The sequence below is a fragment of the Mauremys mutica genome, chromosome 13, assembly GCF_020497125.1.
Source record: "Mauremys mutica isolate MM-2020 ecotype Southern chromosome 13, ASM2049712v1, whole genome shotgun sequence".
Classification (NCBI taxonomy): domain Eukaryota; kingdom Metazoa; phylum Chordata; order Testudines; family Geoemydidae; genus Mauremys; species Mauremys mutica.
Window position 1 is genome coordinate 8502873 of NC_059084.1, and position 27377 is coordinate 8530249.

At 43.5% G+C, this 27377-nt stretch overlaps 1 protein-coding gene across 4 annotated transcripts in view; it reads right to left on the reverse strand.

The window, feature by feature from the left end:
• Positions 1 to 1691: 1691 nt before the first annotated feature.
• CDH4 (cadherin 4) overlaps positions 1692 to 27377 on the reverse strand; it is a 627456-nt gene continuing 601770 nt past the window's right edge. For all 4 annotated transcript variants that reach the window (XM_044986659.1, XM_044986658.1, XM_044986660.1 and 1 more), the window contains 5 exons: positions 21081 to 21314; positions 19321 to 19554; positions 11593 to 11732; positions 6311 to 6475; positions 1692 to 4691 (listed from right to left, as the gene is read on the reverse strand). In XM_044986659.1, coding sequence (XP_044842594.1) covers positions 4485 to 4691; positions 6311 to 6475; positions 11593 to 11732; positions 19321 to 19554; positions 21081 to 21314 — 980 coding nt within the window. In that variant the 3' untranslated portion in view covers positions 1692 to 4484. The remainder of the gene's footprint in view (positions 4692 to 6310; positions 6476 to 11592; positions 11733 to 19320; positions 19555 to 21080; positions 21315 to 27377) is intronic.

Below are 27377 nucleotides of genomic sequence, written 5' to 3' on the forward strand. Positions count from 1 at the left end.
AGAGAATAAACTTTCTTGTCCCCAATACATTAGCTGTTAAAAAAACCAACAACTTACAAGTGCGTCTTGATAGCTGGTAACCTGTGCTTCTAACATCCTGCCTCTAAACAAAAATAGTATGTCCCATCATTGACCATCATCATAAAGTTTAGAGGAATGGTTTGGTACTAGGCTGGGTGGGAAATGTTTTTTCCCATCCCTGGGAAATGTTCACATATCCAAATTTTTTTCTTGTCCTGAATCAGAATGAAAAGTCAAAACTCACAGTTGCACGAACCAAAACTCTGACATTTTTTGGAGGGTGGGGGATGGGGGTGTTTGAAGTCAATAGGAATATTTTATTTGGACATTTTCCTCTTTTTAAAAAAAATAGTTTAACAAAGATTTTGAAACAAAAAGTTGTTTTTGACTCAAAAAATTGAAATTTTCCAGTTAAAAAATTTGGACTTTTTGCCCCCAAAACTTTTCACATCAGAAGATCTGTTGAACCCAAACCTGTATCGTGAACAGTATTGGTTTTGACAAATCAGAATTTTTTGGCAAAAGACAAAGTTTGTCAAAAAATTTCCAGTCAGGCCTCTTTGAGACAAACTTCTTTTTAAAGGGACACTGTGAGCTTAAATATAAGCAAATTTCCTTGCCTATCTTACAAACCTCAACTAACATAATAAAAGGTGAAGAACTGTAAAAAGTGAATTTATTTTTGCTATTTATGCTGCTTGCTTACCTTCTGCATGTCCCGCAGCTTGGACAATGGGTCAGATTCTTTCCACAGTTACCCTCATGGACGTCATTGGGGTCTTATGGGGAAAGTGTGAGTAGAATTTGGTCAGAAGACAACAGATTAATTTGTTTCATGAATGGGCTCATATGCACTAACATGGGCTGTAATATTTGGAGGGGCAAATGCTGTAGGGAAATGTTTGTTTATTTTTAAAATTTCCGATGGAAACAGGTTACTTTATTTTAAACCACTGAAAGATTTCTGTTAGTCTTTGGATTGGTAAACACTAAAAGGTGTTACACGCTTAACTCTAGCAATGTCCTTTTAACTGTTGGTGGATAAATATCTTGATCGTCTCTATTGTAAGTCCACTCATTGGGATAATCAAATTAACTTGTACATAGTTACATTGTACATTCTTCCTAACCTCAGCTTCTTGTTATCATAGTTCAGCAGTTTTACATATACCACTACCATACTGTTTTTATTTTGGAAAATCCACCACCACCACCAAAGACACAAGAGGCAACACCAACCCTTCCAGAACAGATTTTTAGACTATTTGCATTAGCCAACTGGTACCAAGTGGTTTGCATAGCATAACTTAGAACTGGGGACCCTCAGGTTTGACTCCTGGTTGGCTATTCACTTAGGCCTGGTCCACACTAAAAAGGGGGTTCGAATTAGGGTACGCAAATTCAGCTACGTGAATAGCGTAGCTGAATTCGAAGTACCCTAATTCGAACTACTCACCCGTCCAGACGCGGCGGGGTCGAACTCCGCGGCTCCAAGGTCGACTCCGCCACCGCCGTTTGCAGTGGTGGAGTACCGGAGTCGACCGCGGCGCTTCCGGAGTTCGAACTATCGCGTCTAGATCAGACGCGATAGTTCGAACTCCGAGAAGTCGAACTCACCGCGTCGACCCGGACGGTAAGTGTGGACTAGCCCTTAGACTTAAGCTTTCCAGGGACTGACTGTCTGCATAGAGGGAAAGAAACATGCTAGCTAGAGAGAACTGGGCACTGCTTGCATCTCATGTCTATAAACTGGATAACTCCCTCCACCCCTTTTTTTATTTCCTCCTCTGATGAAAAGGAGGTTACAATAATGGTTTCAAACAACTGACATGTACTAATCATTGAGAAACACTAAGTGCATGTTTTTTATTCATTAATTTTGTTGCAATTGGGCAGTTTCCATGCAGATGCATCCTCCATCCTGGTTATAATCTATTCAAGTCTAACACTTTTCTGGAAAGAAAGAGGATCAAGACAGTACATGGATAAAGACCATAGGCCCAATCTCTGCAAGGAGACTGCAATTCAAAATGGGCTGCTGTACAAGTGCTGTTATTTCCCCATGTATCAGAGCAGGTACAAACTACTTGATTTGCCAGATGCTGTATAGAAAAGTTTGCTAGTGTGTTACATTGGGCTGGAGGGGTGAGGTATTTGGTGCTAGTGAACTAAGGTTTTCATACTCTGCAAGTGGCAAGATGAAGAAGGCTGAGTTCCCAATTATGGAGTAAATATTTTTGAAAGGCATCAGATACTGAAATTGTCATGCACTGCACTTCATCCCAGATGAGGCATCTGCTGACAACCAGTACCTTTTGAACAACAGTGATGTGTTACCACTGGACTCCTCATTGTTTCCTGAGGTATTACCTGCCACAATTTTCTCTCCTCAAGAAACTTGTATGTACGCTTTTTGTTTTGTTTTCTTCCTGGATAGTGAAAGGATAAGCCAACCAAACCACCTTCCCCGCCCCCCCGGCATACATGGTAATTAATAATATAAAAGATAGAGATTGAGTCCTCTCAAGCATACTTTTACCACATTCCATTTCAGACAAGACACATTTCAAATGCTCATTCATTTACAGAAATTGCATTTTATAGAAAATATGATACAATGAAATATAAAATGCACTAGGAGCATTTTAAAAATCTATAGACACAATCCTGCAGCCCAGTATTCCCTCTTAAACAATGTCTATTCATTATCACACACACACTTTCTCTCCCGCTTCTCCCCCCCCGTTTAACTCTCAACATTCAATCTACATATCAAAAAAGCAGATCATCCCCTGGATAATCACCTTCTGATACTGTGCACATTCTTGGATTTAAATGAAAATATATCTAAGCACTTCTACAATTTTTTAGTGAACCCACTGCAAAATTGTCTGCAGAATATAAAACATAGGTAATCCAAGATTTCATAGCACATGAATTAAGTGGCTCATAATCCATTAAATGTGGTTTATATTACACATCCATGCAGTCTAAATCATTTTACAAACATTAGACATAAAGCCACTAGTCCAAATCAGTAAAGGAAAAATGTAATAATAATAATAATAATAATAAAAAAAGCTAATAACTATTTGTTATTGGTTAAACTGACCCTACATATAAACTAGGTAGTATGCTACCATTTATAATACTGACGTTGTGTCTGGATGCTGCAAAACCTCTTGCTTAATTGGCAACGTTTGAGCATGTTTACCACAAAATACTTACTAGGTCCTTGTTGCTTTTCTTCTCCAAAAGACATTTAATATAGATAGAAGTGCCGACCCATCAAATATAAAGGACACACATTAGTTGGGTTACATGATGCTGTTGAGCTTTGGCTACTGATGCTCAAAGGCATTAATATTGTACTAGACCTACTTTATTCTAATGTCATGGTAACGTACTGATAAACTGTCCCTGTTATTAACACTGCCCTAGTCTTGAGTTACTGATTATGCTACGTCCCTGTGTATGGTTAAGATAAAAATACAGCATTGATTTTCATACTAACAAGCATCATGATGGATGCATGACAGCAACATGTAACCCAGCTTTTATTTACACTACTCAAAAGGTTGGGGGAGCCAAGAACACATCGATAGCAAAAAACAAACAAATGGCCTTTGGTCATCTCATGATTTACTGTAGGGTTTATGCAAGGTCTGTTTAAGATTTTTTGTTGCAATAACCAAAGGCTTATCAATGCTATAGTTCTATGCAGCTACATCAAGTGTGACCAGGTTACAGGAGAAACCCCAGTCAATATTTTGCATCTGATAAAACTGAATTATATACAACAATATGACTAATTCACCACCTGCTTAGGCTTAACGATGGCTGTTAAGATTTTTTCCCCCCACCCCAAAACAAGTCACCCACTTAAAAAAAAAAAGGCAAAAAAGAAACAATCTCCACAGTTCCTTTTGTTAACTCCTTCCCAGCTAGAACTGGCTTAGGGTCATAGAGAGTGCTGCTCAAGATGGTTGAAACATTTGTTTTTGTATGTTTGTTTTGATCACTCCTGAGATTGAAGGGAATCTGATACATGTACCAAAAGGCACTTTCAAATATATATATATATATATTTTAAAAACAGTGCTTCTGTTCTAAGAAATTCAAGTTAAGACAGAGTGCCTTTCACTCTCTTTAGTCATAAAGCGGATAAATGAGTGATATCCCAGCTGACATTAAAAAAAAATGCAGCAGAGACAAGTGTTCATGCTAGAGAGCTCAATGTTCTAAAAAAACCCAACCAAACCCATTAAAAAAAAAAAAGAAAAAAAAAAAGAAAAACCTCCTAAATCACCACTAAAAATAATACAGTCAGCAGGGGATATTAATTAAAAAAGCTGCCACTTCTGTACAGTTCTTGCTTCTTCATTGTCTCTTTTTTTTCCTGTTTTCGTCTTTTTTTAAAATGTTTTTCTTCCTTTTTTTTTAAATAAGAACATGAGGTCAGTTTAATCTTCCTCGCCTCCCCCATACATGTCCGCCAGTTTCTTGAACCTAGGCCCCCAGTCGTTAAGGTAGTCGTAATCCTGATCGCCGGAGCTTGAGGAGTTGAGGGAGCTGACGGAGCCTGCAGTAGATCCACTCCCCTCGTAGTCGAAGACCAGCAGGGAATCGTATGGCGGGGCTGTAGGGTCATTATCTGCTGCTCTCAAGCCCTGGGATTACAAAGAAACTGTAGTAATAGATGCTGTTTGTTATGTTCAGGGTGTACACAGAGAGAAGTTAAATAAAAATATAAATATGCTTCCTGGAAGATTGTAATGGGACCCTGCTTAATTTCTTAGAATTCAGAATGATAACACACAAGAACCCAAAACCAGAGAGAGACAAAGCAGGCTGCTCCCTAAAAACGGAGAGACACAAGTCACCCCACTTAACTCTAGGCTTTCTGTCTGCAGAACTGAGTGCTTCTCTCATATCACACACTTCACTACAGAGCCCCTTTAGTCTGCAAGCAGGACCAGGAACATCACTTTCCCACAATTCATAAAGTGATACCTTGCAATTCTAACACTGTTCAATATACCACACTGTTAAACTTAACAGAACTCTTCAGGGACTGTGATAATGGGGACTGTAAGTACCTAGACAGACAGATTTCAACAGGGGTGGTGGCCTTGATCCAGCAAAACACTTAGGATGAGATTTTGTGCTTCACCTGTACTAGGTGAGTCTCTGGCACATTTTAGAAAGGTCTCTTCTCTGGTTCACTCTGCACAGATCCTTTTATATGGCTGAAGTTGGGGACAGGCTGGGCTAGGCTAGAAGTCCTGGGATATGGATACTGATTTAATTCCGGTCCAGTATAAGGGAAAACTAACATAATGGAAAGTACTTAATCTACAGCAAAAGTCCCTCTTTATTAATTATTTCCAGAAACTGCAGTCAAGGTACGAGTGGGTGGAATTCGATTTACTGGACTGAATAATAGTGGAAATGTGTCTGCACAAAGAGGTACGTAAACATCAGTGAAAAGAAGGGGAGAAAGAATTTAATGAGAAGAATAAGAAAAAACCCCAGCAGAAATTGGTATATGATAGAATTAAATTGCTGCCACATTTATATTTCTGACATAAAATGAATTGTGTTTTGTCTCAGAGGAAATAACACATTGATTGGTTCACAAACACACAATCATTCATTAAAAGAATTATCGGATAAACATTTAAAAAGAATTAAAAGTGCAGTAAAGTTGCAATAATCTAATGTGCTCTGCTCAGTTATGAGAAGCATTTCTCTTTTATGAAAAGGTTTTGGTGCTAAACAGTGTTTGATGGCAATGGAGGCATGCAAACTGATAGGGGTCTGGGAGGCAGGAGCTCCTGATAGCTTTAGTGGCTGTGAATAAATCATGTAACCCCTCTGCCACAGCTTCTCCATCTGTAAAAAACCCTCTCTTGGTCAGAACCAGATGCTGCTTTCATTTCAGGCAATTGCCAAAGTCCTAGGCACTGAAATGGGAGTAGGATTAGGGCACAGTTATTTGAAGATGAAAAGCTACATGCATTCTGGGTGAAAGTAGAAAATAAACCTTGGGCTTCATTGTTGCATTTTGGCTCATTTTGGCTTTAAAGTCTTTGCAGGACCAAGCCCAGTTTCCATCATATCCATTGACTTCTGTTTGATTACTTGCCTGAGTAATGGGAGCAGAATTTTGGCCCATGGCGAGAACTGAAAATGTGTTGGTAAATTTTACTCCAAGCATTTTGTATCAGCGGCATTAGATGACTGAACAAGCCTTGAGAAGTGATAGAGAAAGCCTAAAAGAACATACCTCATTAATAAAGTCACCAATGTCCCCAGGATGGGGGATTACTGGTCTTATAGGATACTGGGGTTCAGCACCAATGGGTCTCTCATCCACTCGTCTGACTCCAGGTGCCTTGTTCAGTACATGATCCATAGTCTCCGGCTGTTGAAGTTGGCTTAAATCATAATCCTGTAACAAATGGAGATGCACAGAGTGAAACCTAGAGCTTTGTGTTGAGATTTTCAAGAAGGGCTACACTACACTGGCAAATAAATAACTTGATGGCCCCAATCCTGTTTCAACTGAAGTCAATAGCAAAATTTCACCACCATCTATATGGCATCTCCAGTTGTGTTAATCTAATCTATAAACAGCTCATGAAACTGACCCATGTGTGCTCCATGAGACTAACCCCATTTACAACAAATTTTACACCTAAGTTAAATCAAATACATTTGAAACACTGTGCGTATTTAACTTCAATACCCTATATCTTTGTGATAACAACTTGGATTTATTGCACATGTGTGGCTGTGGCTATATGTGCAACATTTTGATCAAATATGTAATTTACTATAAGAAAATCAATATTGGTAGCTATATTATTGCAATAATGTTTCTGTATTTTAAAAGATTAAAAACAAGCTAGAATAGCATGTATGGATATAGATCTTTTGTAATGAATAGGTTCTTTTCCTATAGATCTATTACTGTAAAAATGAGTCTAAGATTTTACCACGTACCAAGAACTAGGTAATATTTCAAATTCATAACTGTAATGGTGTTTTGCTGCACTTCCTTTGCTGCTATTTTTAAAGAATTCTTCCTAAAACCACATTACAGTTGCTTGAAACCAGATTTTTCAGCTGGTTTGAATATTTATTACTTTGTTCTGTTGGTTAACCTGTTCCCACCACAGAGGACTGCCCTTGGATGTGGGATGCTTAAATCAACAGGAGCAGTATTTATAAATAATTTCTTCACGATATTAAAAACAAGAAAGAAGAAAGCGAGAAATGCTAATTATGAGGATTTTTGTGCTGAATAAGAGCTTGATTGTGAGAAGCTTCTTTCCCATGGATGTCAGAGGGGCTTCTGTAAATGTAGGGAGAGCAGACTATTGGAGTTGACTCTGGATTCTGTTAAATGGCTCTGATTGAGTTCATAAGTCCAGTGTTTTGACGTTAGTGCAGCACTGATGCCAACACTGTTTTATTGTTTCCTTGTATTCCCCTGTCTATCTGTACCTATGTATTGTCTCTTATACTTAGATTGGAAATTCTTTGGGGCAAGGATTGTCTTTTTATTCTGTGTTTTTACAGTACCTACCACAATGTGGTCCTGGTCCGTGACTGGGGATCTTAAGCACTACCATAATAGAAACCATAAAAATTCCCTTTATGATAAAAGTGATGCCAGAATAGTGATATACCTAAAGGAAAATGAGATTCTAGGGCAGTTCTGTTTGCCCTTTGTATTACAGTTCCTGGTCATACTCACTTCTGGAATAAATGAGCTCAGTTCCATTGACTCTGTTAGAGTTGAATACATTCACACCAACAGTTAATCTGTATGTATGAAGTTATGCAGCCCACAACAAACAAATGCTGATAAATCATTTATACCACCTCACAGCTTTATGTATTCTCTATGAACAACAGATTTTAGAGAAGATCTATTTTAGAAATGGTTTAGAGAGTTTTTAATGGGACTATTTCTTGTATATCTCCACCTGAAAAGCCAGGGACCTTAGTTGTGAGTGCAACTGTCCAGGGGTCGGAGAGAAGAAAATTAATACATTTCTAAAAGTCCCTAAAATAATCTGAGATAGGCAGGAACAAATGCATAAGCAATTTACAGCTGTACATTAGATCCATGATCTATGTACCATGATCATATTATACACACACAAATTGAAAATTCCACATACAGTATATATCAATATTTTCTTTTTATCTGTAACTCTCCCCCTTCTACACAATACAACATGACAGAAAAGGTGGAGGAGTTTCACTGTATGTAAGGGAGCAGTATGATTGCTCAGAGCTCCAGTATGAAACTGGAGAAAAGCCTGTTGAGTGTCTTTGGGTTAAGTTTAGAGGCGAGAGCAACAAGTGTGATGTCGTGGTGGGCGTCTGCTATAGACCACCAGACCAGGAGGATGAGGTAGATGTGGCTTTCTTAGGGCAACTAACAGAAGTTTCCAGATTACAGGCCCTGGTTCTCATGGGAGACTTCAATCACCCGGACATCTGCTGGGATAGCAAGACAGCAGTGCACAGACAACCTAGGAAGTTTTTGGAGAGTGTTGGGGACAACTTCCTGGTGCAAGTGCTGAAGGAACCAACTAGGGGCCATGCTCCTCTTGACCTGCTGTTCACAAACAGGGAAGAATTGGAAGGGGAAGTGGAAGTGGCTGGCAACCTAGGCAGCAGTGACCATGAGATGGTTGAGTTCAGGATCCTGACAAAAGGAAGAAAGGAGATCAGCAGAAATACGTACTCTGCTGGACTTCAGAAAAGCAGACTTTGACTCCCTCAGGGAACTGATGGGCAGGATCTCCTGGGAGGCTAATATGAGGGGGAAAGGAGTCCAGAAAAGCTGGCTATATTTTAAAGAAGCCTTATTGAGGGTGCAGGAACAAACCATCCCAATGTGCAGAAAGAATAGCAAATATGGCAGGTGACCAGCTTGGCTTAACAGAGAAATCTTCAGTGAGCTTAAACATAAAAAGGAAGCTTACAAGAAGTGGAAACTTGGACAGATGACTAGGGAGGAGTATAAGAATATTGCTCGAGCATGCAGGGGTGTAATCGGGAAGGCCAAAGCACAATTGGAGTTGCAGCTAGCAAGGGATGTGAAGGGTAAGAAGAAGGGTTTCTACAGGTATGTTAGCAACAAAAAGAAGGTCGGGGGAAGAGTGGGAATTTACAGATTGGGGGAGGCAATCTAGTGACAGATGATGTGGAAAAAGTTGAAGTACTCAATTATTTTTTTTGCCTCGGTCTTCACAGACAAGGTCAGCTCTCAGACTACTGCACTGGGCAGCACAGTATGGGGAGGAGGTGAACAGCCCTCAGTGAGGGACCTCAGAAAGGAACAGGTTAAGGACTATTTAGAAAAGCTGGACATACACAAGTCCATGGAGCCAGATGCAAGACATCCGAGGGTGCTGAGGGAGTTGGCTGATGTGATTGCAGAGCCATTGGCCGTTATCTTTGAAAACTCCTGGTGATCGGGGGAGGTCACAGATGATTGGAAAAAGACAAATATCTTTAAAAAAGGGAAGAAGGAGAATATGGGGGGAGGTCACAGATGATTGGAAAAAGGCAAATATCTTTAAAAAAGGGAAGAAGGAGAATATGGGGAACTACAGGCCAGTCAGTCTCACCTCAGTCCCTGGAAAAATCATGAAGCACATCCTCAAGGAATCCATTTTGAAGCACTTGGAGAGGAAGGTGATCAGGAACAGTCAACATGGATTCACCAAGGGCAAGTCATACCTGACCAACCTGATTGCTTTCTATGATGAGGTAACTGGCTCTGTGGATATGGGGAAAGCGGTGGATGTGATATATCTTGACTTTAGCAAAGCTTTTGATACAGTCTCCCACAGTATTCTGCCAGTAAGTTAAAGATGTATGGATTGGATGAATGGAGTATAAGGTGGATAGAAAGCTGGCTAGATCATTGGGCTCAACAGGTACTGATCAATGGCTCGATGTCTAGTTGGCAGCTGGTATCAAGCAGAGTGCCCCAGGGGTCGGTCCTGAGGTTCAACAAGGACAAGTGCACTTAGGACGGAAGAATCCCATGCACTGCTATAGGCTGGGGACTAACTGGCCAAGCGGCAGTTCTGCAGAAAAGGACTTCGGGATTACAGTGGACGAGAAGCTGGATATGAGTCAGCAGTGTGCCCTTGTAGCTAAGAAGGCTAATGGCATATTGGGCTGCATTAGCAGGTGCTCTGCCAGCAGATCAAGAGAAGTGATTATTCCTCTCTATTCAGCACTGGTGAAGCCACACATGGAGTATTGCGTCCAGTTTTGGGCCCCTCACTACAGAAAGGATGTGGAGAAATTGGAGAGAGTCCAGCGGAGAGCAATGAAAATGATTAGTGGGCTGGAGCACATGACTTATGAGGAGAGGCTGAGGGAACTGGGCTTATTTAGTCTGCAGAAGAGAAGAGTGAAGGGGGATTTGATAGCAGCCTTCAACTACCTGAAGGGGGGTCCCAAAGAGGATGGAGCTCAGCTGTTCTCAGTGGTTGCAGATGACTGAACAAGGAGTAATGGTCTCAAGTTGCAGTGGGGGAGGTCTAGGTTGGATATTAGGAAAAAACTATTTCACTAAGAGAGTGGTGAAGCACTGGAATGGGTTACCTAGGGAGGTGGTGGAATCTCCATCCGTAGAGGTTTTTAAGGCCCAGCTTGACAAAGCCCTGGCTGGGATGATTTAGTTGGGGTTGGTCCTGCTTTGAGCAGGGGGTTGGACTAGATGACCTCCTGAGGTCTCCTCCAACCCTAATCTTCTATGATTCTATGAACACAGCACACCACACCCACTCACCCATAAGGCTTACCTATGAAGCAAAGCTTTGTCATTATCAGCTTCACAGTAGAAAAGAAAACCCCCAAACATATTTAGGCATTTCTTACAAATTAAGGCCAGAAATTAAGAGAAATGAAAGGCACATTAGAGACTATTAAGGAAATACAGGAAAAGCCCAAGGCTCAAGCAAACCCTGGGGCCATGGAACCCAGGGGAGGGTGGTAGCTGCTATCTGATTTTATGCAGCCATCTAAATGTGAAATACACAGTTTTAATTATTGAAATAATAGAAATTTTGTTTATATGTTAGTGTCAATATGTTGGTTTGCCAGATTTACCCCAGCAGATAGGCTTATGTAGATAAATGCTGCATCTGACCCATATCACTGTCCAGCATGCCTGGAAATGTCCCATCCATGCTGCATTGTCCCAACTACATACAATGGAACATGTTGCTTCTTATATATGCTCATGCAACACCGCTGAAGCCAACAGAGTTGCACAGGCATAAATGAGGAAAGAACTTGAAGCTGTGCATATAAATCAATGACCCCCCCCCAATATAAACTGTAACTTCTAATACACCTCTGTAACAGCTAATATATATCTCGTGGCTACTCCCTGGCCAGGATGAGCCTGGCAGCCACTTCTTATCTAAAATATCACACTTGGGAGCAGAATGAAGATTTTGAGGTTTGTAAGATGCAGAGAAATGACTCTGGGCGATCCCAGGCCGAGTGTTCAGCTCTCCTCACCTGGTCTTCCTCTCCACCTCCCTCTTCATCGTATTTCAGAATGTTGTCCCGCACATCATCTTCGGGGTCGATCAGAAGTTGCTTCGTATGCCTCTCCTTTTCCCTGCGTTTCATCCACACCACAAACAGCAAGACCATGGCTGCAACAATGAATGACAGGAGCCAGAGTAGTGAGATTTCACATCGTACACGGACGAGCTGTGTCGGTTGAAGGTAGCATGTTAAAACACCCTAACCTTTCCCCTGCCCCGCTTCCATAACAGATGGGATGTGGCTGCCAATGAAGAGCCACATCCTGATTTATACACCCAGAAGCAGCAGAGGTATGTACCATCTCTGTGTGATTAGTTCCATTTTGCTAAGGCAACATTTATTTAGCAGTGTTAGCGGTTAATGCTGTTGTAAATAGAGCTGGGGGAACAAGCGACTTTTTGGTTTGCTGGCCATTCCAAAAAACTCAATGAAAAAAAAATCATTATGGGTGGAACTGAAACTCAAACTTTTCAGCATAATTTGTCAGTCAAAAATATCAGAAAAATTATATTCCTGGTTGAATGAAACTTTTCATTTCAGGTATTTTAAATAAAACCAAAGCAATTGAAGGGCTAGATTCAATACTCAATAGCCCAGTGGCTAGGGCTTTCTCCTGAGATGTGGGACAGTCAGCTTCAGATGCCCACTCTAGAACAAGGGCTGGAACTCCATTCCCAGGTGAGTGCCCCAAACAGGCTATAGGACGGACATCTTCCATGCTGTCCTGTTGAAGCTGTTCCACTTTGTATAAGTAATTAAATATCCAGAGGAGCAGGGACTGGACCCCCTGGTCTCCCCACACCATAAGTGCCCTCACCGCTGTGTGATAGTGTCATTCCTATTCTCTTTCTCTGGCACTATGACCACTGAAGTATTTTATACAAAATGGAACCGCTTCAGGAAGCCACCAAAATCCACACACCAAATGTCACCCAGCTCTTGTTGTGAATACCTCCAATGATAGAATCCTCTGCATGTTTCAAGGTGTACATTTTAACCAAACAAGCCTAGAATAAATTGCAAATACTGTAACTTTTAACATGGATTACAAATCCCAATATGATTGGGGAAGAAGACTTACATTCTACTAGTAAGCTTCATGCAATTCTAACCTGTTATTGCATGTTCAGAATATAAAAGGGATAGATCAATGGAGTGTGTGGGGCGTAGAGTCCTCCGAAAGCTCCTTGCTACCCATATTCCTTTCAGCATGTTGATGGAGGCCAAGGTTGAAAGGAGCCACATGCACAATCCAAAAGGAAATGAACAGAAAATGGGAGAACAGTAGCTTTCTCCAAGTGTTTATTCTAAAACACAAGTGACTGCAAGAGCTGGAGGAAGAAGGAACGGGGAAGAGGCATCAAGATGTTAAGAAGCAACCAAGCCACAGTTTAATGCCGAGCACTTTCCCATGGGTGGGTGATTTTCAGTGGCAGAACAATAATGCCCTTTGAGTTTATAAGACAACACTGCTGTGATCTTTTGTCCCCCTTCATGATCTGCAATTTACTCAGAAGGGATGTAATGGGGTGGATAACATTAGTCCATATAATTCAATTTGGACTCATTCTCATTCTTTTTTTGGGGGGTGGGTGGGAGGGGCTTTCTATATTTCCAAAATCACATTAACTAAAGCATTCAGATATGCTTTCTGGTGCCTGCTTGGAGAACGGATCTAAGGATCTTGCAAATCCTTTCAGGGAGTGGTGCTGGGTTTTGCAGCACAAGAAAGTGCAAGACCAATTCTGGTAACACAGAACTAAGTTCTTGAGGCATCAGTTTTTAATACGCCAGGCTGTAGTTAATCTCCCTGGTTCAGATGCTACAGTGACATAGGTAGGTAAATCATTCTTAAATCACAGGAAGATGTTTGCCACTTAAACAGCGTTACACAAACACGATGCCATAAGCCCCATCTCCCAGGGGCTGTACTTTCCAAAAAGGCTAACAGAGTGAGACACGTTAGCAGCACTAAGGACTCTCACAGGTCTCCACTAACACTAGGTAATGCAACCTCTCTTGTTGTTAGCTTTAAAAAAACTTCACCGTTATTCTAGTTTTTACTCAAATAATTGATATACAGCTGAGAAAAGAACAATCAGATTACGGCTCTGTCACATTATCTTCACTAGGAGAAAATGTGTTCTTAACTGGTGCTAGCTAACGTGCTAACTACTATGTGGTACAATTCTAGTGACGATAAGGCAGCTTGTAGTTTTAACACGAGTTAGCAGACTCAGATACACCCTAGGGTCCCTATTGTCCAGATGTGGGCAAACTACGGCCCGCGGGACCCTCCTGCCTGGCCCCTGAGCTCCTGCCCCTGGAGGCTGGCCCCTGGCCCCTCCCTGCTGTTCCCCCTCCCATGCAGCCTCAGCTCGCCCCGCCACCAGTGCAGTGCTCTGTGCGGTGGGGCTGTGAGCTCCTGGGGCGGTGCAGCTGCAGAGCCTGGCCTGACCCGGTGCTCTGTGCTGCGTGGTGGCATGGCTGGATCCAGCCGGGCGGCCTGGCTGCCTGTCCTGGTGCGCTGGGCGACGCGGCTGTAGTGCTGCCAGCCACCGGTGCTCCCGGCTGCGAGTTAAGGGGGCAGGGAGTGGGGGAGTTGGATAGAGGGCAGGGGAGTTTGGGATGGTGGTCAGAGGGCAGGGGTGTGGGTAGGGGTCGGGGCAGTCAGAGAGCAGGGAATGGGGGTTGAATGGGGGCAGGGGTCCCAGCTGGGGCAGTCAGGAAGGAGAGATGGGGTTGGATGGGGCGGTGGGGGGCAGTCAGGGGAAGGGGTTCTGGGGGCAGTCAGGGGACAGCGAAAAGGGCAGGGCCCCTGGGGGGGCAGTCAGGAACGGGGGGGGGGGTTGCATGGGGCAGTGGGGGGTCTGGGGGCTGTCAGGGAACAGGGGGTTGGATGGGGCAGTAGTCCCAGGGGGTGGGCATCAGGGGCAAGAAGTGTGGAGGGTGTCAGATAGGGGGCAGGGCTGGGCCACGCCTGACTGGGGAGGCACAGCCTCCCCTAACCGGCCCTCCATACAATTTTGGAAACCGGATGCGGCAGGCCAAAAAGTTTGCCCGCCCCTGCTATAGTCTTTGCCTCACCCTGCTAACTCATATTAAAACCACAGATCACCTTGTCATCACTAAAATTTTACCTCATGTTAGTTCCTACATAATAGCTAACTCGCCTTAAGAACACAGCTTTTTCTCAAGTGAAGAGACATCTGCAGGGAGAATGCAGGGTTTTCACATTCTATTTGGAGGCTCTAGCTCTCCCCGGGTATTTAGCTGAGCAATGGGAATGAACATTTCATATTTTGCTCAGTCTCGCTGTGGTTTTTAAAACATTTTTTCTCCTGGTCTCCTCATGGTGCCTCAGCATCACTTCACTGAGCACAAGAGGGAAAATGAGACACACTTGGGCTGTGTGGACTCCAAGGGACTTGCAATCAAGGCGAGCTATCCGACGTCCTTTCATCCAAAGTGGTTAGGAAGCTCTGAGTTCTTCCTCTTTCTTTTCTTCTGAGCGCTACAGTATTTATACCCAACAAGAATTCACTGAAGTGAAGAGAAGAGGACTGGACAACTAATTACTGCCATTGTGTGCCAACTGCCTGCCATCCCTGTCTGCTAGTTAACAGAACTACTTTCAGGTAGTTCTGTGTTTCTTTACAGCGTATCCCAGATCTGTTCTGGAGTAAAATAAAAATTGGAAAAAAATGTAACTCTTATCTCTCATGTAAAACCTCTTGACTATTTAGCAGATGACTGAAGTCCTTTACTTGTCCTTTTTTTTCAAGTCTCTCACAACAAGCTTCCTGCCTGGCACACAAAGACAATATTATAATGGTTAGCAGGGTCTTTTTTTTTAATGCTACTTTTCCATCGTGTTTTGGAAAAACGGTGCCATTAATGCCTTTACAGCTACCTTGAAAAAAAGACCTTCAAAGTGTCAATAGCAGATGTTGTGCGTTCTCTCTCTCCGTCCTTTTATTCACCTGACAGAATGGGAAGCCGTATTACTGCTGTTAGATCCATTTTAACTCTGCATGTAGTTTTTCTTGAAATCTATTGTCTTCACCCTTCACAATTTTTTACTGCATAGTTCTTTCCTCAAGTGTGTTATCCTGGCAGCTAATACGTCAGGTATGAAGGGAAAAAAACATTGCACCAAGGTAAAAGAAAGAAACTTTCTACTGCTTGCAACCACAGCTAGTGTATCCTATTCAGCTAGTCAGTGGCAGATTTAGGGTTAGTCGTGTCCTGTGCGCAGATTCTCTGTCAGCCCTGCCCCCCACTCGGGACCCACCCAAGAAAAAGAACATTCTCTCTTATTTCCCCCCCGACCCTGTTTTTCATTCTTTTTTTAATTCATCCTCCTCCTATATTATAAGTAGTGGGAAGTAAATGAAAATAAAGTGAGGTACCTTGACTGGGGCAGGGGGTTGGGATGCAGGAGGAGGTGTGGAGGGCAGGCTCCGGGAGGGAGTTTGGGTGCTGGGTGCAGGCTCTGGGCTGGAGCAGGGGGTTGGGGCGTGGGAGGTGAGGGGTGCGAGCTCTGGGAGGAAGTTTGGGTGCAGGATCTGGGCTGGGGCAGGGGGTTTGGGGTATGGGAGGGGGGCAGGGGGTGGCGCTTACCTCGGGCGGCCTGACTCCCAAAGCGACAGGCACACACACTCCTCTGGCAGTGGCTCCTAGGCGGGGTGGGCCAGGGCAGTCTCCACATGCTGTTGCCCGCAGGCGCCGCCCCCTGCAGCCAATAGGAGCTGCAGAGTTGGCGCTCAGGAAGAGGGCAGCGTGTGGAGACACCCCCCCAAGGGCCGCAGGGACATGCTGGCTGCTTCTGGGCGTGACATGGCATGGATGGAGGGAGGCAGAGTGAGCAGGGAGCCACCTTAGCCCTGCTGCTGGCACGTCTCTGTGTGCCCCTCGCGGGGAGGGGAGCAGCGGGTCTCCATGCACTGCCTGAGCTCTAGCTGCTTCCAGGAGCGGTGTGGGGCCACCGGTCGTGGCATGCAGGCAGCCTCCCTGAGCTCTGCTGCGCCGCTGGCCAGGACTCAGAGGCAGGTTGTCAGATATCTGGCCTGCATTTTGGGGGCCCCCCTGTCGTTGGGTGCCCCATGCCACCGCACGGTTTGTTTCATGGTAAATCCGCTCCTGCAGCTAGTGTATCCTATTCCTTGGTCTGACTTATAAAGCATGACCTGCCTGATTCCAGAATGGAATTACGGAGCAAAAAACCCACATGTGCCTTTTTCCACACCATCGTTCAGAGGTCACAGCATAAAATATATCTTTCAAAATAAAGAGGTGAGACAGTAGGACAATGTAACTGAAAAGCTCTTCTCATCGCAAATTACATTTTTCATCACTGATAGAGGCCTTTGCAGCTCTTGAACATTAAAAAAGTCAATTAGAATGACAATGAATGTAAAAATAAGCTTTTGTAATAAAAACCATAATTTAAAATGGGCTAATGTATCTGACAATGAAAAAGGAATATCTTAAATCAAGTGTCTGTCAGCTGAAGTTAATTTTAGTCAATAGAATTTTCAAGTGTTTAAATCACACTTTCTAGTTTGATTTATACGGGAGGCAGCAAAAGGAAAGTCCTGTGGTCTATTGCGTCTGTTACTTCTGGTTAAAAGTTTTACTATGCCCTCAGTCTTTTTTATGAAATCAACATTAAAGGCCAACATTTCAGCTGATGGGGCTTAAATCGGGCCTGCATACACACACACATCACGCACCTACAAAAAGCACACCTGCTTATTACAAAGGACAACCATGCTGCACACAGTGGCACTGTGCATGGACACACCACTGCCTGTCGCTATGTGCAAATGCAGGGGTAGCTCCCAGTACTTGCAGCTTATGTTTATGTTGGAAGAGGTGGCCATAAAAAAGCATTCATAATTTAGATGTAGGGACCAGATAAACCTTTGTACCCTGTGTAAATAATAAGGGACAGATTTTCAGAGATGAGTGTGACAAATCTGCATCACATTTTATTCTACAAATACCGCATTTTCATGAGACTGTTTTCCATGCACACGTGGACCGTTAGGTGCATAGCTGGGTATGTGCAGATGCAAATACCCTGCTTTAATGCTCCACCTTTGCATTTGCATGTATAAATTATATATACAACTGTATGCTCCCATCATTGAAACTCAAGCCCTAGAGGGTTGAGTGTATGGCCAATGGAATCCTACTCTCCTAATGTACCGTAGCATATATATATTAGGCAACATTCATGGCATAAGTTGCTCTGTCTGCTCTCCATTTAAACACATTGGGGGTAAATATTAAGTGTGATTTAGCACCAGAACTCCCATTAACTTTAATGGGAGTCCCACAGTTTCATCCTGTGTTTCCTGATGAATATTTACCTCATTGTACATTTCAGTGCTTCTTTTTATCTGTCCCTACTGTGCCAACTCCTGCTTGAAGTTATAATGATATTTTTATTTTTAAATGTGTATACATTTAGTTAATGTTAGTGCTCATGAAAGCCCAGGAATGATGGCACTGCTAGAAACAGGGCATCTTCCCCTTAAACCACTGTGATACAGCCTCTCTCAACTCTTTCAGCAGGCTTGTGAATAGCAAATGTTTCTTGCTGACAATATGACAACGGTGTTCAGATACTAGAGTGATAAGGGCTGTACGAGACCCTGAATTAGAATAGAACACAACGACAGAACTCCATTTTTACCATTCCTAGACCCAGCCACAAAACCTGTAACTCTGCAAATGAATGAAGGTGGTTAGCTTGCATGAGGAGTAAATGATAGTAGATAAAAATCAAGATTTTTGGAGGCATTTAGGTGTTGCTTCACTCAGCCTGAGTTAGGTGCCTAAGTCTCATTTTCAAAAGTGACTTAGGCACTTAGGAGCCTCTCACTGAAAGACAGTGGGATTTAAGCTTTTGAAAATGAGATTTAGCCTCCTAAATTAGTTAGGTGTTGCAATACTGAATGGCACAACACCTAAATACCTGTAAAATTCTGGGCCAAGTAGTTCAATCTTTTGCCAGATATATCAAGCTTAATTCTGTTATGAAATGATTAAGTTGTTTCCCTCCTAAAAAAAAGGTATGTACAAAGGAGTGATGTAAAGACTGGCTCTACTTGTACACTCGCGTCTTAAAAATGTGAGCTGGACCATTTTTATTTCGCTTGGTTCAGCCAGCTTGAGGGGGTGTATATTTATGTCTTTGTCTTAAAGAACCCAGTGTATGTTTCAACTCTCTTTCCTGAGTGTTCCTCAGACTTGAATTTTTACAAGTGATGGGAATATCTGTCATTCTTTTGAAATCCAACACCTGAAATAGGTACACCAATTCTTTATAATACATAAATAAATAATAAAGGCATCTGAAGTTCAGCATCACGTGGACCACGATTCACTGTAAATATTTTGCACAAGAGTTTGCTTCCAACCTGTTGCTTCTCATATTGTTTGATGACGCAGCTGTTAACTTAAAAGGAGACTATGTCACCTCAAATGACAGTCCTGGCTTTACAACCCATTTTCTTGGCCACAGCTGAATTGTTAAAGTGCAGTTAATTAGTCAAATCTCTAGGAAAGAATGGAATTTGGTTGCTCTGTGATCTACCGGAGGGATCTGCTCATAAACCTTCCATTTCACTCAGAATGATTCTGACTTAAGCTCTCTGCACATGTGTTATCTGGTGCAACACTTACTTAGTAAAATAATGATGCATATCAAGATCGCTATGATGGCACCTGTTCCCAGGCCAGCTGCAGCGACAGCCCCGATGGTAGTGCAGTCTCCATTCTCATCGCATGGACACACCTTCACTTTAATGATGGAAGTGTTGTACAAGGGAGGGTTCCCTGAATCCGTCACGACAATCGGGACATCATACATGCCAGCTTCCAGATACATTATTCGCAAACTGAGCTGGGCATAGTCACCTGGGGGCAACAGAAACAGACAGGTGACTGCAGCTCTGACAGGGGTGCTAAAAACAATACTGATCCACTGGAAACGTCACTATCAGATTAGCTCAGTGAAAGAGGCTAACCAGGCTACAATACCCTATTCCACATCCGAACCACTTGAGCTTCAGACTGGTTCCCTGAAGTCTTGTTGAAGGGGCAGCCTGCCACGACGAACAGGATGAACAAGAGGCGTCACGCATGCTTCATTTCAAAGTAATGCCAGTTCCCTGTACTATTAACCCTGCTTGATGTCGTTAGTAAACCAGTGGTCAGTGGCTTGAATTTAAAAACTGATGGCAAGGAACTAGTGAAGCACGGATGATAATGTTGAAAACTGGCTGGAGAGATTTGGGAAATCAGTGATAAAATGCCTTTGCCCCTCCCCAATTCTGGGCTGTAACAGGGCCACTATGCTGGGGCTCTGCTCATATACTCTCCTGCCCCAATATTTTTGCACAGCCTTATCCCAGACATCCTACCATCTTATTTCTTCCTGCCTTTCCCTTCTATTGCTACACATGTAATGACTGCAAGAGGTGCTGGATTGGCAGTTTAGGAGACTGAGTTTATGTCTACACTATGGAGACTACACCAGCCTAGGTACGGTACCATAGCTATGCCGGCATAACCCCTTAGTGGAGATGCAATCTACACACATGGAAGGGGTCTTTCTGTCATTGTAAAACACCACATCCCCGAGCAACAGCAGTTGCATCGACGGAAGCATTCTTCTGTTGACACAGCTGTGTCTACGCTGGGGGTTAGGCCAGCAGAGCTATGGCACTTGGGAGTGTGTTTTTTCACACCCCTGACCAACGATGTTGCCCTAACTTTTAAGTGTAGGCCAAGCCTGAATCCCTCTTTTCAGCCACTGAACAAGGACAGGGCAAGCAGCTGTCTTATGCCACCCTGGCAGAGTGTCTCAAACCTGGCCTGAGGGATCAGCTTTTAAGACAAGAGGACAGTTCGGTCTCCATGACACGTCCATTCCTTTCCTTCTACATGGAAACTGCCAGCAAGTGGGCCAATTAGAGCCAACTGAGGTTGCACACCGCAATTTAAAAATCCTTCACATACTGGAAATCTTCACACTTACCTAGCCCGCCTGGTTCCATGGTAAATTAAAAGGCTGCCTTTAAGCAATTATGGTCAGAGAAATGAACATTGATCGTGATTGTGGCTCATGACAATTACACTGGAGCATAAGGAAGACTGATAATAGCTTTTTTCCCCTTGGCCATCATGGATGATTTATACCCAGTTCAGTCCTGATAACTGTTCATAATTATGAACTGCATTAAAAAAGCCAAGTGCCAAAGCTCTTAGAATTATGCTACAGGTCTGATACAAATCATTTCTGATTAGCTATCTTGTCTATAATGTTGGGCATAATGTGTTTAAAAAAATCAGATGAAGAAGCAGGGAAGTTTGAAACTGTACACGGTCCTCATTAGTGCACTGGATTTCCAAATGTCCTCCGGATTGCCTGCCCCATTTACCATTTAGCCTTGTTATGGTCCAGTTCTTCCTGACTGCAGATGGCACACTTGGCAGCTCGAAGACAAAGGGCCCAACATTTGGATCGATGTCAGCATCTGCGGCTGTTATGTTGATGACATTCAGGTTTGGCTTTTCACAGATCTGTGCCTCCTTTGGCAGAAGCTCAGGAGCATTATCATTGATGTCAATTAGATAGATCTGCAGCGTGCCAGTGCCACTTGCTGGGGGGATACCTGAATGGGAGAGGCAGATTCAAACGAGTAATGACAAATACAGCACAACAAGTGGCATGCACAACTATGCTAGCTTCCACGCCCTTGGAAAACCTTACGGCCCCATGTACTAAAGCATGGATGAGGCCTGAGGGATTTTTTTTGTTTCCCCCTTAGATTCCTAGCGATTTCCTTGTCCCTGTGTGACATCTTGCAAGATGTATCATTAAAACCTGCCATGTTCTCATGAAAAATGCTGTTTTGTTCCACTGAGTAAAACGGAGCTGTTCCATGATTTTACACTAGACCCCCTGTTACACAATTCCCAGGTTAATTGTGTAGTTTCAGTGTGTCCCCGTCATACTGGGCAGGCAAGTCATTCAGTAAGAGGGAGGAAGAGTTAATGAGAAGGGAGGAGTCCCTAAGGCAAGACATTTGGTATTAACATGATAGCTATTCGTAGTAATTAGTTGGTAGGGGAACAGAGACGTTCCGAATTGTGCAAGCCAAAGTTCAGGGTCCAGGTCTCATTTTCTCCAAAGCCCTGAAGTTTGGAGACAGTCAAATCACTTGTTCCAGGTTCGGCTCAGTTCTCTAGAGAAGGGCTGAAACGGGAATGGTTTCATTCTGCATAACCTGGTTAGTTAGGTTTTAGTTTTGCTAAACCACACCCAGGATCTGGGTCTTATTTTATTCAACCCCAAACCAGTAGGAGGGTGGGACTGAATAACTTTTCCTAATTTCTGGTTGGGAGGAAAGAGGGGGAGGGCTGAAGGAAGACGGCGGGTGCAGGGAGGGGAATAAGAAAGAAGAAACAGATGTGGGGTCAAGGATGAAAAGAAGTGTCACCCACTGGTCAGGATGGATTGGGACTGGACAACAGGGGATGGATCACTTGATAATTGCCCTGTTCTGCTCATTCCCTTTGAAGCATCTGGCACTGGCCCCTGGTGGGAGACAGGATACTGGACTAGATGGGCTACTGGTCTGACCCAGTATGGCCATTCTTATGTTTTTAGTTCAAGCTGGAGAGACATCAGTGTTTAGGTATGAAGTCCTTGGTTCAATCCCCTGTGTGTTGGTCCAGATGGTCACTGTCACAAAAACACATTATGATTCTACCTGAACCATGCAAAAATAGATAGTCCCACTAAATATATCCTCCTCCTTTTCAATTCTAAACGTTGTTCCAAGTAGCAGGGGTGCTGTGCATCTTCCTGACACAGAGGTCCTAGTCCTGCAATCCTTACTCAGAGGAGCAGTCCCAGTGACTTCACTTGAACTATTTGCCTGAGTAAGGCTCCGTCATGTAAAATTATCTGGATCAGGCTCTTAGTTTTTGTTTTACTTTTTAACATTAAAAGCTGTCACTGTCCTGTGAAATCCTCTGCAAAGGTCTGGTTCTTCTGCTTTCCTAGCCTTGCATGCATCAATAACCGCCCCTCTAGCAAGAAAAACAGCTAGTTTTCTTTTAAATGGTTCAGTGTTTTTCATTTCCCTCCACCCCTGAACTGCAGGCGGTTTTGTTCCAGGCCTCTACACCACTTATTTTCTCAACCAGCTCTGCCTCAGTAATTTTTTTTAAGCTTATACTTTCAATTCATAGTCCCTTCTTCCTAGAGCTGGCATAAAAACATCATTCCATGATGCTTTCTGTTTGTTTAGGACTTCTCTATCAAACAAGTTTAGCCGCTCAAAAAATCAGCTCAAATAAGCCGCTCAAAATGCAAAATGAGCTGACTTTTCTATCAAACAAGTTTAGGACTCTATCAAACAAGGGTTTGCTCCCTGTTTGTTTTTGCTGACCGTGGGGTCTCAAAGTCCCTGGTGGAGCCCTGAAAATCCCTCTCCCATGATTCCTTCATTCTCCCTCCCTCCCAACCTTTTATCACAGACACCATCCTTTCACCCATGGAGCTCTGCATTGGTCTCCCTTTAGAACAAACATCCTTAATCAGCCCTGGAGTTTGCTGCAGAGAGATGCAAAGCCCATGGGGCTATTAAGGCTGTACATGCAACAGAGTCATGGTTAGTATCGTCTGTGGAAAAGCGTAGGTGATTTTTCCTCTTTACATGATGCCCAGAATATCTTTAGGACTGACTACAGACTCTGCATGTGCTTCTGCACCTTTAGGGACACGTTTTTAAAGGGTCTTTAAAATAAGCTTCCGATAGTAGGAGGCAGTAATGCAGACATGACTGACATAATCTTCATCTGCACATGCAAAACAGATACTTGCAAGTGCCTGCACAAATGCCGATTTATGCATGCAAGTGGGTGGCTCTGTGCCCATTTACTCATTCAGCTGGATCTTGATGTCCCTGAAGTGCATTCAGGAGCAACCCCAGGAGAGATTAAAACAGTCATCATAACGATTTAAAACAATTTATAGAAATTCCCTTTACCAAACAACAGATAGTTTCAAATTGTTTCAGCTACTCTAGGGGAAAGGGCAGGGAGGTGTTGATGCCCTAAAAGGATCATTGGGCTGAATCCTCAGCTGGTGTAAATCAAAACGGCTCATTTTACTTCAGTGGAGAATCTGGCTCCCTGGTTTGATCTGAGAGGTAAAATAGAAATGAGCTGGTATGGAAAAGATTTGGTACCTCTAAACATAAGAGTAGGGGTGACAACTCTACATCTAGCCACAGTGCGAGTGACCACTGTCTTTTCCTTTTCCTTGTAATGGGTGCTCTGAAAGGCCTGCTCTAGCTAACAGCATCAAGGCATTGGAAAAGCCTGCTCGACACAGGCAGCAGCTTCTGGAGTGAACAAAAAATGTGATGCTTCCCCATTATCATTTCATTGTACCTTTGGAGGTATTTTCTAGAGTATCCATAGATCTGCTGCCTGGTGGGTCTTCTCCATTCAGGAGAGGGCAAATGCCTTTAAAGTGCCCTCCTATGTACAAGGACGTTTCCCTGGGGCCTTGTAACACTGAGCTGACAAGTACTGATGGAAACAAATTAAACTGACCTGGTGCTGGGGAACCATTCACCCCCCTCTTTATCACTGCGTAATGGCAGACAACCCCAGAGGACCCCCAACAGAAGCACCTGAAACTAGATGGAGCAGAGGGGAGGCTGAAAAGGGAAACAACTTGCAATAAAAACATTAAACTGATTATGATTTTTTTAAATAGAAGCTGCACTTTTTGCTCCTTTGTGAACAGCTCCTTATTGTAGTTCAGGGAGAAATCATGTCCAATGAGTGGAACAGCTTATTAATCACATACAGAAAATATCCAAAAGGATTTAACGGAATGCTGTTTCTTCCTTCAGGGAAGGAAAAAAACCCAAACCTGCTTTGATAAGTATGTGATGACACAGCACATGGAACTTAGGAAGAAATCTGAAAGGAGTCAATTAACCTAGACAAAACTTTAGCCATTACCCGAAGCACTCAAAACAGCATTTTAAATCAGGGGGTGTTGTATGTGCATTTTGATGGCTGCACCAGAACAGGAACAGATTATTTTTTCAAAATAAAGGAATTAATTCAGATTTCAGCTCTTGGAGTTGCTGAATAATGGCTCGAGAGAAGAGAGAAGGTGAGGCGTTGAAGCCTGAAGAAGCTTGAAGAACTCCCTGCCAGTCAACTTTTAAAGGGGGGTGTCTGTGGCGGGGCAGGAAAGGCAAAATCTTTTGGTTCAGCAGCCCCAGAGAACCTGCTGATGGGGGTCGGAGCCGATATCAGAGCCACAAATTCTAACCTGGTATTGGGTATTTTAAAGCATGGGATGGGTGCCCAGGCATAAATTCACAAAAGTACTTAGCCACCCAGGAGCGCCGGCAGCCTTTTTGGCGCCCTAGGCGGCGGAAGGTCCTGCCCCCAAAATGGCACCCCCAACGGAAGCGGCGGAAGGTCCCGCCCCTGAAATACCGCCGATGACCGCGGCGGCCGAACATCCAGCTGCCGTGGTCGCTGCCCCACAAATGTTGGCGCCCTAGGAGACTGCCTAGGTCGCCTAATGGGTTGCGCCGGCCCTGTAGCCACCTAAACTCCAGATTAGGGGGCCTATGTCCCAGTTTTAGGTTCCACCTAAGTTTTTGCAGTAAAAAGTTCCCTAGGCAGCTATGTTTGGACTCTGCTGTCTCCCACTAGGCACCCCGGCACCTATCTCCCCGCTAAAGCCCCAAAGCAATTCACAAACCAAAGGAAGACAGGCATACATCACCTAACTCATGTGTGGGGCCCAATCTGATAGGCATGATCAGAGGCCAAATGCTACATCTGCCCAGGCAAGTTCACAGAAAACTGCCAGAGGTAGGGGGTTCCCCCATAACTTTTAGCCTAGGGTATGCAACTGGAAGTTTGGTGACAACTAGTTCAAGTCCCTGCTCCAGCTGATGAAGAGAAAGGATTTGAACAGGGATCTGCCATCTCTCAGGGGAGCACCATAGCCATAGGGCTATGGGATATTCTGAGGTGAGACCCCATCTGTCTTCCCTGTTGAAGCTGTTACACTGGACACTTAACTCACTGGAGCAGGGGGACTGGATCGGAGGTCTCCCACATCCTGGGTGAGTGCTCTAACCACCAGGCTACAGAGTCCTGCTCATGCGTGTGCTCTCTCTCTTTCCCTCACCCCAGTAACTAAGTGGTTATCCACAGTGGAGCAGGTGACAGAACCATTTGTGGCAGAGAGAGAGAAATGCCTGTAGCCTGGTGATTAGGGCACTCAACCAGGATGCTGGAGACCCAGGAGAGTACCCTAACCACCGGGCTAAAAGTTATGAGGGAGCTCCTCTTTCCCTTTCCCCACCCTCAATCCTCTGGCTTCTTGAAAAAAGAAGCCTAACCCCAAAGAGGGTTCACAGCTGAGCATGGCTAGCAGAACATCAGAATGGCCATATTAGGTCAGACCAAAGGTCCATCTAGCCCAGTATCCTGTCTTCCAGCAGTGGACAATGCCAGGTGTCCCAGAGGGAATGAACAGAACAAGTAATCATTAAGTAATTCATCTCGTCACCCATTCCCAGCTTCTGGCAGACAGAGGATAGGGACACCATCCCTGCCCATCTTGGCTAATAACTATTGATGGACCTATCCTCCATGAACTTGCCTAGTTCTTTTTTGAACCCTGTTATAGTCTTGGCCTTCACAACATCCTCTGGCAAGGAGTTCCAGAGGTTGACTGTGCATTGTGTGAAAAAATACTTCCTTTTTTTTGTTTTAAATTTGCTGCCTATTAATTTCATTTGGTGACCCCTAGTTCTTGTGTTATGAGAAGGAGTAAATACTTCCTTATTTACTTTCTCCACACCATTCATGATTTTATAGCTCTAATATATTCCCCCCTTAGTCATCTCTTTTCTAAGCTGAAAAGTCCCAGTTTTATTAATCTCTCCTCATATGGCAGCTGTTCCATACCCCTAATAATTTTTGTTGTCCTTTTCTGAACCTTTTCCAATTCCAATATATCTTTTTTTGAGATGGGACGACCACATCTGCACGCAGTATTCAAGATGTGGGCGTACCATGGATTTATATAGAGGCAATATGATATTTTCTGTCTTATTATATCTCCCTTTCTTAGTGATGCCCAACATTCTGTTCGCTATTTTGACTGCTGCTGAACATCGAGTGGATGATTTCAGATAAATATCCACAATGACTCCAAGATCTCTTTCTTGAGTGGTAACAGCTAATTTAGATTCCATCATTTTTTATGTGTAGTTGGGATTATGTTTTCCAAAGTGCATTACTTTGCATTTATCAACATTGAATTTCATCTGTCATTTTGTTGTCCAGTCACCCAGTTTTGTGAGATCCTTTTGTAGCTCTTCACAGTGTGCTTGGGACTTAACTATCGTGAGTAATTTTGTATCGTCTGCGAATTTTGCCACTTCACTGTTTACCCCTTTTTACTGACCATTTATGAATACGTTGAATAGGAATGGTCCTAGTGTAGACAACTGGGGGACACCACTATTTACCTCTCTCCATTCTGAAAACTGACCATTTATTCCTACCTTTTGTTTCATATATTTTAACCAGTCCGCAATCCATGAGAGGACCTTCCCTCTTATCCCATGACGACTTACTTTTCTTACAAGCCTCTGGTGAGGGACCTTGTCAAA